The sequence below is a fragment of the Hipposideros armiger genome, unplaced genomic scaffold (assembly GCF_001890085.2).
Source record: "Hipposideros armiger isolate ML-2016 unplaced genomic scaffold, ASM189008v1 scaffold_482, whole genome shotgun sequence".
NCBI classification, from domain to species: domain Eukaryota; kingdom Metazoa; phylum Chordata; class Mammalia; order Chiroptera; family Hipposideridae; genus Hipposideros; species Hipposideros armiger.
The window spans coordinates 1,244,889-1,256,576 of NW_017731832.1; the positions used below are offsets into that span (position 1 = coordinate 1,244,889).

At 50.7% G+C, this 11,688-nt stretch overlaps 2 protein-coding genes across 2 annotated transcripts in view; both read left to right on the forward strand.

The window, feature by feature from the left end:
• Positions 1 to 5,326: 5,326 nt before the first annotated feature.
• Positions 5,327 to 5,717, forward strand: LOC109395772 (60S ribosomal protein L36a). Its single transcript, XM_019667081.1, has one exon. The coding sequence runs from the start codon at positions 5,355 to 5,357 to the stop codon at positions 5,673 to 5,675; it is 321 nt and encodes a 106-aa protein (XP_019522626.1). The 5' UTR covers positions 5,327 to 5,354; the 3' UTR covers positions 5,676 to 5,717.
• A 3,258-nt stretch (positions 5,718 to 8,975) lies between these two features.
• The window catches only part of LOC109395732 (membrane primary amine oxidase-like), a 9,265-nt gene continuing 6,552 nt past the window's right edge, over positions 8,976 to 11,688 (forward strand). The window contains exon 1 of the mRNA XM_019667000.1: positions 8,976 to 11,670. Coding sequence (XP_019522545.1) covers positions 10,081 to 11,670 — 1,590 coding nt within the window. The 5' untranslated portion in view covers positions 8,976 to 10,080. The remainder of the gene's footprint in view (positions 11,671 to 11,688) is intronic.

The window sequence follows — 11,688 nt, forward strand, 5'->3', positions numbered from 1 at the left end:
CAAAGCCAGGCCTCATGATCCTCTCCCTTCTCCCCTGCTAGGACTTGGTGGCCTGGGTGACAGCCGGTTTCCTGCACATCCCACATGCAGAGGACATCCCCAACGCGGGGACTGTGGGGAATGGAGTGGGCTTCTTGCTCCGACCCTACAACTTCTTTGACCAGGACCCCTCCTCTGATTCTGCTGACTCCGTCTACTTCCGGGGGGACCAGGATGCAAAGGCCTGCGAGGTCAACCCCCTGGCTTGCCTCCCCCAGGCTGCTGCTTGTGCTCCCGACCTCCCTGCCTTCTCTCACGGGGGCTTCTCTCACAACTAGGCGGTCCCTGGGGTGGGGAATGTGTCCGGGGCCCCAAGATCAGGGTATGTGGGTATGGGGAGAAGTGGGCACTAGGTCGAGCAGTCTGGTGTCCTCTTCAGCTTCCTCACACCCCTGAGGTCCCCTCTTCCTCCTCCCCCAAGTTCCCCTCCACCCATGACCCTCCCTTGCATCCCCCTCTCTACTGGGACCATCCTGAGCCTGTGATGCTGGGGGTAGGGGGCATAGGGGAGTCTGAGCTTTGTTGCCACCAGACCTGCTGAGTTCCTGTCCCAAAGAGGAGAGGAATAGCCATCCAGGAGCTTGGAGTGATGGCCAAGCTTTCCACAGAAAACTCCCCACCTTTTTGTCTTTCTGGCTTTCCCAAATCTTTTTAGGTCTTCTCCAGGTCCCTCCTGACCTCCCTAGTCCCCCCCCCTCGCCCCCCTTGGGTCTCTGTAATGGGGATTGTCCCCTAGAGACCCCAGGGCTGTGTTCCTGCCAAGCTTATGCATCCATGGATGAGCTGGAAGGGGCTTCCTGGCCCATATTCCCTCTTATCCAAGCCCTCCTCCTTTTCCTCTTCCTTTTGCCTACTGCCTCCTCCTCCTGTTCCTACCCATTCTTATATCCTGAGATTTCCCTCCCAGCCCTGAGCGGATGTTTCTCTGCCCTAATGTTCCTCTAGCCCTCATTTCTCAGCTTTAGTCTCCTCTCCTAGCCCTAGTCCTGTGGAAATCTCAAAGTGCAAGGGACATCTAGTTTGAGAGGACAACCCCTGTCTGTCCCTCTGTGTCTGTCATATATGGGGAGTAGGAGTTGTCCCACTTTAGTCCTGGGTTAGGTGTGTTCACTCTGCCCCATTCGTATACCCCTGCCTTTCATTCTCAGCAGAGGATGGTCATAGAGACAGCAGCAGCTCAAGTTAGGATTTTAGGTGGTTTTGTGGATGCAGTGATAATGAGGAATGGTCATTTTGTCCTAGGGCTGTGTGTGACCAGTGACCTCTGTAGGCCGCAGCCAACATGGGAGGCTGGGTGGGCACCAAGGGTGAGAAGAAGAAAGAAAGACCCAGGGACTCCCTCAACTGACTGGGCCAGGGGTTGTCCAATCACATGCAGGCATGCAAATGAGCGCGGCCCTCCCACCAAGTGATCTGGATTGGGAGTGGATATACAAACAGCAGAAGTTTGGAAACCACTGTTACTGTCCTTCCCTAGAATACTGGTTAAATAAATTCTGATACAGCCTTACAATGCAATACTATGCAGCTATAAATATAATTATATCTCTTTGTATACTAATAGGGAATAATCTTCCAATGAAAAAGGCAAGGTGCAGAAGTGTGTATGGTACACTTCCCATTTGTGTTTTAGAAGGGAAGAGAATATAAATACATACTGGGGGTGCCAAAAAGAATGTACACAAGTGGACACTTTGGACAACGTTGCTCAAGCAGTAGTTCGTTATAATCAGAAGTGTCTGATGGTAACCACTTTCAGCACCTCTTGTAATTACAGAAGTCAAACGTGACTTGTATTCATCTTTTGTTATCGGTATAGATTGAATATTACAATTTTAGTAGTTTTTTCGTTTCTTAAAATGTGTATGCATTTTTTTGTTGGCACCTCTCTGTTTGCTTATATATGCATATTCAGGAGAACCGGGTAACACTGGTAGCCTCTGGGGAGGGAACCAGGAGGTGGGGGACAGGGGAGGGAGGGGACTTAGCACTGTATACCCTTTTGTACATTTTGAGTTTTGAACCATGTGACTGTATTGCCTATTCAAATTAAATAATAAATGGGCCCAAACAGGACTTGACTTTTTTTCTTTTTCTAACTGACATCTGGTTGGGGATAGGGGAGCGTAAAATGACTTAAGGGATAGGCCCAGGGACTCAGATGGCTCAAGTTTTTGACACAGAGAAATGGGCATGGCCTCTGGTAACTCCTTTGCCTTCTCTTGCTTGTGTACCTCTGAAGAAAATGATAAACCTCAGTCAATCTCTCTTGTTCTCTCGCTCACTTTCGCTCTCTGTCTCTCTTAGAAGAGGGGGTGATGAGAAGCAATGGGGAGGAATAGCTTCTGCCTACTGGAAGCTCAGCCCAGGCCAGGAGGTGAAGTGCAGGAAATGGATTTTGGATGCTGCTTATCTTATGACCAGAAGGAATTCTATCCAGGGAGCTCAGACATCAGCTTCTGCTACCTTCTATCCAGCGGTGTGAGGTCCCAAGCCCAAGTTCACCTCTGGGTCAATGGAACAGTGGATGGAGAGGAGTCAGTGAGCTGGAGAGAAAATAGGTTCCAAAGAACAGAGAGAAAGACTTCAGTAAAGGGCGGAGGGACAATGATGGCTGGATTAATTTTTAACACAGCCCAGAGTGGAAGCAAGAGTGACAGAGGACAGAAAGAGATGGAGGACAAGGGAGACTGAAAACTGCGATGGGAGAGAAAAAGGCATGTGCTGGCCAGATGAGGCTCTGATACTGACTTCATGCTCCCTCTTCCTCTGACCTGAGTAACTTAACTTCTCCTTTAAATGCGTATCCTTCTGTTTCTACCTCCTATGGCTCCTTCTTATGATTAGTTGCCCAATGTTCAATGATGGAAGAAAGGAAGAAAGGAACACTGGTGTCTTCCCCTCCTCATACCCCATCTTACTAACTTCAGGCCCGTTATTTTGAAACCCATCTCCACCCAAAGGTATGAGTGTTTGTATGTTGGGGGAGGGGGTGCGTGTGTAAATGCAACTGTGGTTTGTCTTTTTACATCTCACCATAGGAATGATATGACCTGCCTCAGGCCTCAGTGGAAAATAGATGGTGGGATTGTCAGCCCAGCTAGGGTCAGGAGGTCTACATGACCAGTCTTCCCTCCTGCCCTCTCCCACCCCATCCTCCACCTTGGCAGGACTGAAGAACTGGGTATGGGCTGAGGACATGGCCTTTGACCCCAGAGTAATACCCCAGAGCCCCAACCCACTGAGGCTGTCTAGAATGTTGGCCTCAGACTTGTTGTCAAGTGATAAGAGTGAGTAATGACTGAGGATGTCAGGTTCTGAAAGAACTAGTGTCCCCAAAGTACTTGGGCCCATTGACCTAAGAGGAGCTGGACAAGGGGACCCCTCAGGCTTAGGTCAGAGGGCATAACTGGGACTTCCCCAGGAATGTAGACACCAGAAGCCCCTGTGAGGAGCACAAGATGTGCTCACCTGCCTCTGCTGTCCAGAAGCCCCTGGGGAGGGTTCCAGCTCAGAGTGCAAGAGAAGGATTCCTCCATGCATTCAACAAAGTTATGGAGAGCCTTCAGGCAACATTTGAGGCACTAGGATATATTAGTGAATAAGAGATACAATTTCTGCCCTCAGGAGCAAGAGAAGCAAGTAAAGGGGCAATTACAGACAAGGACCGTTAGAGGGGAGGTGGAAAGAAGACAACAGCAGGGGTTCCTCACCCAGACTTAGGAGTTGGGGAAGGCTTCCTAAGGGATCTGATGTCTAAACTGATCCTGGCGGAGGAGTAGAAGTAAGCTGGGGGAGAAAGAAGAGTGGAAAGAATGTTCCAGGTAAAGAGAAGAGCATGTTCAAAGGCCAGGAAGGTGACAAGGTAGCACCATCCCAGAATCCAAGTTCATGGACAGAAGGGAGGGCTGTGAGGAGAGTCTGGAGGAACAAGGAGGGGACAGAGGAGACAGGTCCTTGCAAGCAAGGTTGGTTACTCTACAAAAAATGGGGAGCCATAGAAGGATTTTAAGCAAGAGAGTGACAAAGTCAGATTTTAGGACATTTCTTTAGGACATTCTGGCCCAGATGTGAAGAATAGAGTTTACAGAAGGCTTAGTCACAGGGAGGTGGCTCAGAGGTAAGAAATGATTGTGGCCTGAATGCATGGTGTGGCCTTCAGGAGGACTGTGGAAAATCTGGCCCAGGGAGGCCTGTTTGGCCTCAGTGCAGCCTATGACCTCATGAATGGAAGAGCATTATATTCACTGAACACTTAAGAGATCATTTGGGAAAGTCAGTTGCAGATTAAAGTCAATCCCACCCAACAACCGGTCACCTCTGTAGTTAATGTGGTTACATGTTAATTGCTTAAATTATCCTTGTAATAGTCATACAGTGTATAGTGGGTTTGGAATAAAGTTAACCCCCCCTTAAAAAACAACAACAGAAAAGGTGTCTGAAGCCCTTCTGACAGCTTCTTTGACCAAGTTTGGTGGTGAGAATAGGCTTATTAATTCTATAACCTCCTTACCTGTTTAAGGGGACCCTCACCCTTTCCAGCTCCTCCCAGAAGATTCTCTTTCAGTCATCCACTCTTCTCCCTGTATTTATAATCGCTCCCTCTTGACTGGCTCTTCCTCTCATTTCTCATCTTTTTAAGCTTTTCCAGGACCCTGCATCTCCTGAGTGGTGGTCTTCTCTCAGCCTTCCTCCAAAGCATGTTCCACAGGTCCTGGGTCTTCTTCCTGCCCTCCCCCAGCCACTCCTCAACCCAATGCCCTCCCTCTGCTGACCCTGGAGCCACAGACACTGCTCTGACAGACGTCACCAGTGACTTCTAAATGCAAAATCAATAGGCCTTTCCAGCTGCCTACTTCCTGGACCCCTCAATGGCATTCGACAACATGGACAGCTCCCTTCTTGAAACTCTGCTGTCTCCACTTCCCCACGTTTGGACCCCTCCTCATCTGTATTTGCTGCTCCTCAGTCTTCTATGCTGACCCCTTTACTTCTGCTCTGCCCACCAGCCCACTTAGCCTCAAAACTTGGCATTTTCCAGGACTCTGTCCTTGACCCTCTCCTCTTCTCTCTCCAGAGGTTCCCCCCTGGCTGACCTCATACTCTCGTACTTCAACTGCTAATATTTGTTGTTGAACGCACATCCGTATTTCTAGCCTTGAACATCTCTCCTACACTCTAGACCCACAGAGCAAATTGCCCTTTTTCTAGGCATCTATATGAGGGCTTCTCATTAGCACTTCAAACTCAAACTTGTTAGTTTCCCCCTTAAACTTCCTGCTCTTGCTTTCCGCGCGGATAGCACTCTCGCGAACATGGTGAACGTTCCTAAAACCCGCCGGACTTTCTGTAAGAAGTGTGGCAAGCACCAGCCCCACAAAGTGACACAGTACAAGAAGGGCAAGGATTCTCTGTATGCACAGGGGAAGCGGCGTTATGACAGGAAGCAGAGTGGTTATGGTGGGCAGACTAAGCCAATTTTCCGCAAAAAGGCTAAAACTACAAAGAAGATTGTCCTGAGGCTTGAATGTGTTGAGCCTAACTGCAGATCCAAGAGGATGCTGGCCATTAAGAGATGCAAGCATTTTGAACTGGGAGGAGATAAGAAGAGAAAGGGCCAAGTGATCCAGTTCTAAGCTTCATATTTTTATCATGAAGACAATAAAATTTTGATATGTTAAAAAACAAACAAACAAACAAACAAAAAACTTCCTGCTCTTCATGTATGTCCTTCTAGTGAAAGGACCCACCACCCATCCAGTCACCCAACAGGAAAGCTTTGTGTCAGGTAAGACACTGTGGCCTCTCTACCCACCCACACCCAACTGGGCACAAAGTCCTGTCAAATCTACCCTTAAACATTTGTCAGAATCATTCCTTCCTCTCTGTCCTCCAGATCACTGGCCTCATCCTGGCCCTTTGCCTCCTGCCTGGTCCTCTCACCTCTAGCCTGTTCCCCTACTCAAGCTAGAGCCATCTCCCTAGAATGCAGATCAGAGCAGAATGTGGCATGGTGTGCAAGGTGGTCGAGCTGACTGCACAGGACAGGTGGGGCAGCAGCTCTACTGAGGCACAGTGTTCCGGGCCCAGTCCTCAGCCTGAGGGCTAGGCGTGGACTTTGCTCCCAGGGATAAACTCATCTTTATATATTCCCAGAGGCTGGGGCCAAGTTGATTCAAAGGGAAAAAAGACCTAGTGGGGGGAGCAGAATGTGTGGTCCTGTCTCCTGAGTAATTCTCAAAAAGGGACAACTTTTAAGCAAGATTTTAGGGTATTTAATGGGATGATTGTGAAGACTAGGATGAAACAATATCAGAGCAAATGTGACAGCAAGACACTCAGGGAAGGTGGTCAGGGTGACGTCTTTTTATTTACCAGTTCCCTCACCAGTCAAGGCAAAGGGCCCTCCCCTACCTGGATCATTACTCACCTCCCCATAGGAGAGCCTGGTGATACCCCAGCAGAGTGAATATTCTTGATTTCTGCTTGGTAACACTGCTCAGGACAAAAAAAACATTAACCATCTTAATGGTGTGTTCTTAGCTGGGAGCTAAGAATGTAATTTACCAAAGGCCCAGGCTCATAGTTGCCTTGTGGCCAAGAGTAGGCCTTGACATTAAGATTCTGTTCACCCTTATTCTCAAGGTCACACGGCCCATTTCCAGTGACCCCTTCCTGCCTTAGTTATAGCAGTGCTATTGTTTGTCTTGACTGCAAGAAGCTCTCCAGTGCCTCCTTTCCATCTTACTGCTCAGTCAATGGAACTATTGGGTGTGAATTTTACTCCCAGCACTCATGGGTAGATATTAAATGTTGTGTTTCTTTATTTTTCTATAAGAGATAACCAGCTCTGTGCCCTCACTCACCTGGTTGGCAGGAAATTCAATTATGGGCATGTTTGTGCAGGGAGAGGGTGCTCATTTTTAGGATTAGGTAAAACTCTGTAGTCTGGGACTTTGGAGGGGATGTTTGGCTAGTCTTCAGTTGACAGCAGTCACTGCTATTATGCTCACTTTCTGCTGCTCTGAGACCAGACTTACCAAGGCAGGGATGGGAGGAGGGTTTGACCCACACCCACTTTCTCCTAGTGCATAAGCCCCATTCTCTCCTGTCTGTTCACCAAATGTTTTTTTAATTTTTTTTAAAAAGATTTTATTGGGGAATTGGGGAAGGGGAACAGACAAGTTGCTGTCTTTTTGTTCTTCAGTCTAGTTGTGGAGGTCGTCGCTTCACTGGTTCACTGGCCCATGTTGGTATTATCCTGGGTGATGCAGTCGCTCACCGGCCATTGGACAGCCGCTCACGCCGGCTGCCGGCCACTCACGGTAGCTCACGGCAGCCCACTGCAGCCCCACTGCAACCTACGCTGTTGCTGGTGACACACAGTAGCCCAGCTCCAGGTCGAGCTGTTGTTCACCATCTTAGCTGTAGAGGGCGCAGCATCACTGCCCATGTGGGATCTGAACCGGTGGCCCTGCTGCTCAGATCTTGCACTTCCAAGCCAGTTCTTAACCAACGAGCCACTCGGCTGGCCCAAGTTCACCAAATGTTTTTTAAACTTTTTTTTTTAAAGATTTTATTGGGGAATTGGGGGAGGGAACAGTGTTGGGGAGTCAAGGAAGGGGAACAGACAAGTTGCTGTCCTTTTGTTCTTCAGTCTAGTTGTGGAGGACGTCGCTTCACTGGCCCATGTTGGTATTGTGATCATTGCGCTCTTCATGGCTGAGGCAGATTTGTTGCCAGCCATTGGACGGCCACTCACGGCAGCTCTTGGCAGCTCACTCTGGCTGCTGGCCACTCATGGTAGCTTACGGCAGCCCATTGCAGCCTATGCAGTTGCCGGCGACTCATGGCAGCCCAGCTCCAGGTTGAGCTGTTGTTCACAATCTTAGCTGTGGATGACACAGTGTCACTGGCCCATGTGGGATCCGAACCGGCAACCCTGCTGCTCAGAGCTCGCACTCTCAAGCCAACTCTTAACCAATGAGCCACTTGGCAGGCCCTTTTTATTTTATTTTATTTTTTCATGCGGGAGTAGAACTGGCAACCTTGATGTTAAGAGCGCACGCTCTATCCACTGAGCCATCTGGGCGGCAGATCAGCTCAAGGTGCTGAGTTCAGTCCCAGCCACGGGTGGGTGTAGCCCACCATCGAACAGGCAATCTTGTCATTAGAAGCACGTGCTCTCACCAGCTGAGCCATTTGGCAGCTCAGCGGCAACTCAGCTCGGGCGCAGCTCACTGGCCCATGTGGGAATCGAACCAGCAGCCCTGTTGCTCAGAGCTCATGCTCTTAAGCAAGCTCTTAACCAACTGAGCCACTCTGCCGGCCGAAACTTTTATTTTTTTAATGAAAAAGATTGAAAATACTGTTCTCTATGAAGAGCATCTGCAGAGCATGAAAACCAGATCAGCCAAAGCTAAGACAGTTCCTGTTTTCCCCTGAGGACAGGAAGGGCTGACCTCCCTGGAGAGGGAGTGTTATTTTGTTTAAATTCCATCTTGGGGAAAAGGGTCCCTGCCTTTCTCACCACCTTGGAACAAGCCCCATTAACTCCTTCAACAAGCAGCTAAAGAACAAGAGAGAAGAAAACCTGCTGAGTTTTCTTATCCAAATAGAGCTGGTTGCATAAATATTTCTGGATAACCTGACCTTTCTGGGATTAGTTGACCTGGTTTAATTTGTCCAGGTTGTGAGATGTCACACTGTCTTCCTTGAATTACTACTATTAATACCTTGCTTAAAACACAGACTACACAAGGCTTCCTGACCTTAGTTCTCCTGCCTGCCCTCCTTCCTGCCCCCACATCACACTGAATACACTGACCTTTTGGCCATCCCCATGCTGAGGCTGTCTCAAGTTTCTGTACCTTCTGTTCTCTTTAGCTGGAATGCCTTCCTGTTCTCTGCCAGCAGAATGCTTTCTGTCTGCAAGGTCTGAATAACTTCTGTTCCTGGGGAAGTCTTCCTGGACATATCCAGCTTGGAAAGGATTCTCCCTCAGGCTCACGAGAGAAGCATGTCCCCTCTCTGGAACCTTTCGTCTCTTTTAGTTCTCCTCAGGACCTGGCTGCCCAGATCATGGTGGCTTCCTGCACATCACCTGGTAGAGATTGGAGGCGGCTTTGCTCTCTGCCTCTGCAACATTTTGGAGGAGGCTTTCCTGGACTTGAGGGTTGTGGGCTGCTAGGTTAATTTCACAGCCAGTTTTCCAGGTCCCCTAACCTCTGACCTGGACCATCAGTCCTGCTCAAGGTGGTGGTGGTAGAGGGGTCTCTGTTACACTCTGCAGTCCCTGCACCCCTCCAATTTCTGACGAGCCCCACACCCTGCATGCTCCAGTGACCTAGGGTGCTCAGGGCCTCCACAGTGTGGACCTGGCTCAGCCCTTTGGGTGTTTTGTGTTCTCAGTATTACTCTCAAGGATCCCTGGGACTGCTGGTAGGGTTCTGGTTGATAGGGGGAGCAGGAGAGAATGCCGAGGAACAGATCCTGGAGGGCACCACAAACTAGAGGAAGGAAGGAGGGAATCTGGGTGGAGAGGTGTGGACAGGTGAGTTTCACTTGCAGCCTTGTAGCCAGGAGAAAGGTTCAACCTGAAGGGTAGAGGAAGAGCCCAAGAATAGTCTCTTTTTGCCCTTGTCACTTCTCCGTCTTGCCTCCCTCCAGCTGTGTTATCTCCAAAACCAACCCCTCCCCCACTTAGTTCCCCAACCCTGACCCTGAGTGTTTGATTTGGAACAGGCTGACAAAGGATTACGTGGGCCACTTAACGTCCAGGTTTCTGCCTCAGCCCCACCTCCTGAGCCTGGCCTAACCTGGCTCCCTCCAGCTTCAGCTCCACCCCCACCCAACCCTCTGTCCTTGGCTGATTGTCTTCAATGTACCCATCATGGCTCTGGCCCAGCAGCACCAACCAGAGACCAGGAATCTCCAGAGGCTGTAAGAGGCATCCTGCACCCAGGTCCTGTCTATTTATCCTTCTAGCTCTCATTCTGTGTTCCAAATCAATAGCCTGAAGACGGCCCAGAAGCTTTAGCTATGACTGTCTTCATTATTTTGTCCCTGTGTAGTGTTCTGGCGACAGGCATGGGTGATGGTGGGACTGGGAGTGAGGAAGGAGTTGAGAGGGAAAGTAAACCTGGCCAACCTCCCCACTGCCCCTCCATATCTCCCAGTGCCCAGCCCTGGACACACCCTGACCAGAGCCAGCTATTTGCAGACCTGAACCAAGAGGAGCTGACGGCCGTGATGAGCTTTCTGACCCAGCAGCTGGGGTCAGGCTTTGTCGATGCAGCCCAGGCCCGCCCCTCTGACAACTGCGTCTTCTCGGTGGAGCTGCAGCTGCCCCCCAAGGCTGCAGCCCTGGCCCACCTGGACCGGGGGCGCCCTCCGCCTCCTCGGGAGGCATTGGCCATCGTCTTTTTTGGTGGACAGCCCCAGCCCAACGTGAGTGAGCTGGTGGTGGGGCCACTTCCGCACCCCTCCTACATTCGGGATGTGACCGTGGAGCGTCACGGGGGCCCCCTGCCTTATCACCGACGCCCCGTGCTGATCCGAGAATACCTGGACATAGACCAGATGATCTTCAGCAGAGAGCTGCCCCAGGCTACTGGTCTTCTCCACCATTGCTGCTTCTACCAACGCCAAGGAAGGAACCTCGTAACGATGAACACAGCCCCCCGAGGTTTGCAATCAGGAGACCGAGCCACCTGGTTTGGCCTCTACTACAACATCTCAGGGGCTGGGTTTTACCTGCACCCCGTGGGGCTGGAGCTGCTGGTAGACCACAAGGCTCTGGACCCTGCCCGCTGGACCATCCGGAAGGTGTTCTTCCAAGGACGCTACTATGAGAGCCTGGCCCAGCTGGAGGACCAGTTTGAAGCCGGCCTGGTGAATGTGGTGCTGATCCCAAACAATGGCACAGGTGGGTCCTGGTCCCTGAAGTCCCCGGTGCCCCCAGGTCCGGCTCCGCCTCTGCAGTTCTATCCGCAGGGTCCCCGCTTCAGTGTCCAGGGGAGTCAAGTGGCCTCCTCGTTGTGGACTTTTTCCTTTGGCCTTGGAGCTTTCAGTGGCCCGAGGGTCTTTGACATCCGCTTCCAGGGAGAACGACTAGCCTATGAAATCAGCCTCCAAGAGGCCTTGACCATCTATGGTGGAAATACTCCCTCAGCAATGCTGACCCGCTATATCGATGGTGGCTTTGGCTTGGGCAAGTACGCTTCACCCCTGACCCATGGGGTGGACTGCCCCTACATGGCCACCTACATGGACTGGCACTTCCTTTTGGAGTCCCAAGCCCCCAAGACAATACGAGATGCCTTTTGTGTGTTTGAACAGAACCAGGGCTTCCCCTTGAGGCGACACCACTCAGATGTTTACTCCCACTATTTTGGGGGCCTTACAGAGACAGTGCTGGTTGTCAGATCTGTGTCTACCATGCTCAATTATGACTATGTGTGGGATATGGTCTTCCACTCCAATGGGGCCATAGAAGTCAAATTCCATGCCACGGGCTACATCAGCTCAGTGTTCCTCTTTGGTGCTGCCCGAAGGTATGGGAACCAGGTTGGGCAGCACACGCTGGGCACCGCCCACACCCACAGCGCTCACTTCAAGGTGGACCTGGATGTAGGAGGTAAGACATCC

Excerpts from the sequence above, each read along its gene's own strand:
- LOC109395772 (XM_019667081.1), top strand. The coding sequence starts at position 5,355 with ATGGTGAACGTTCCTAAAACCCGCCGGACTTTCTGTAAGAAGTGTGGC.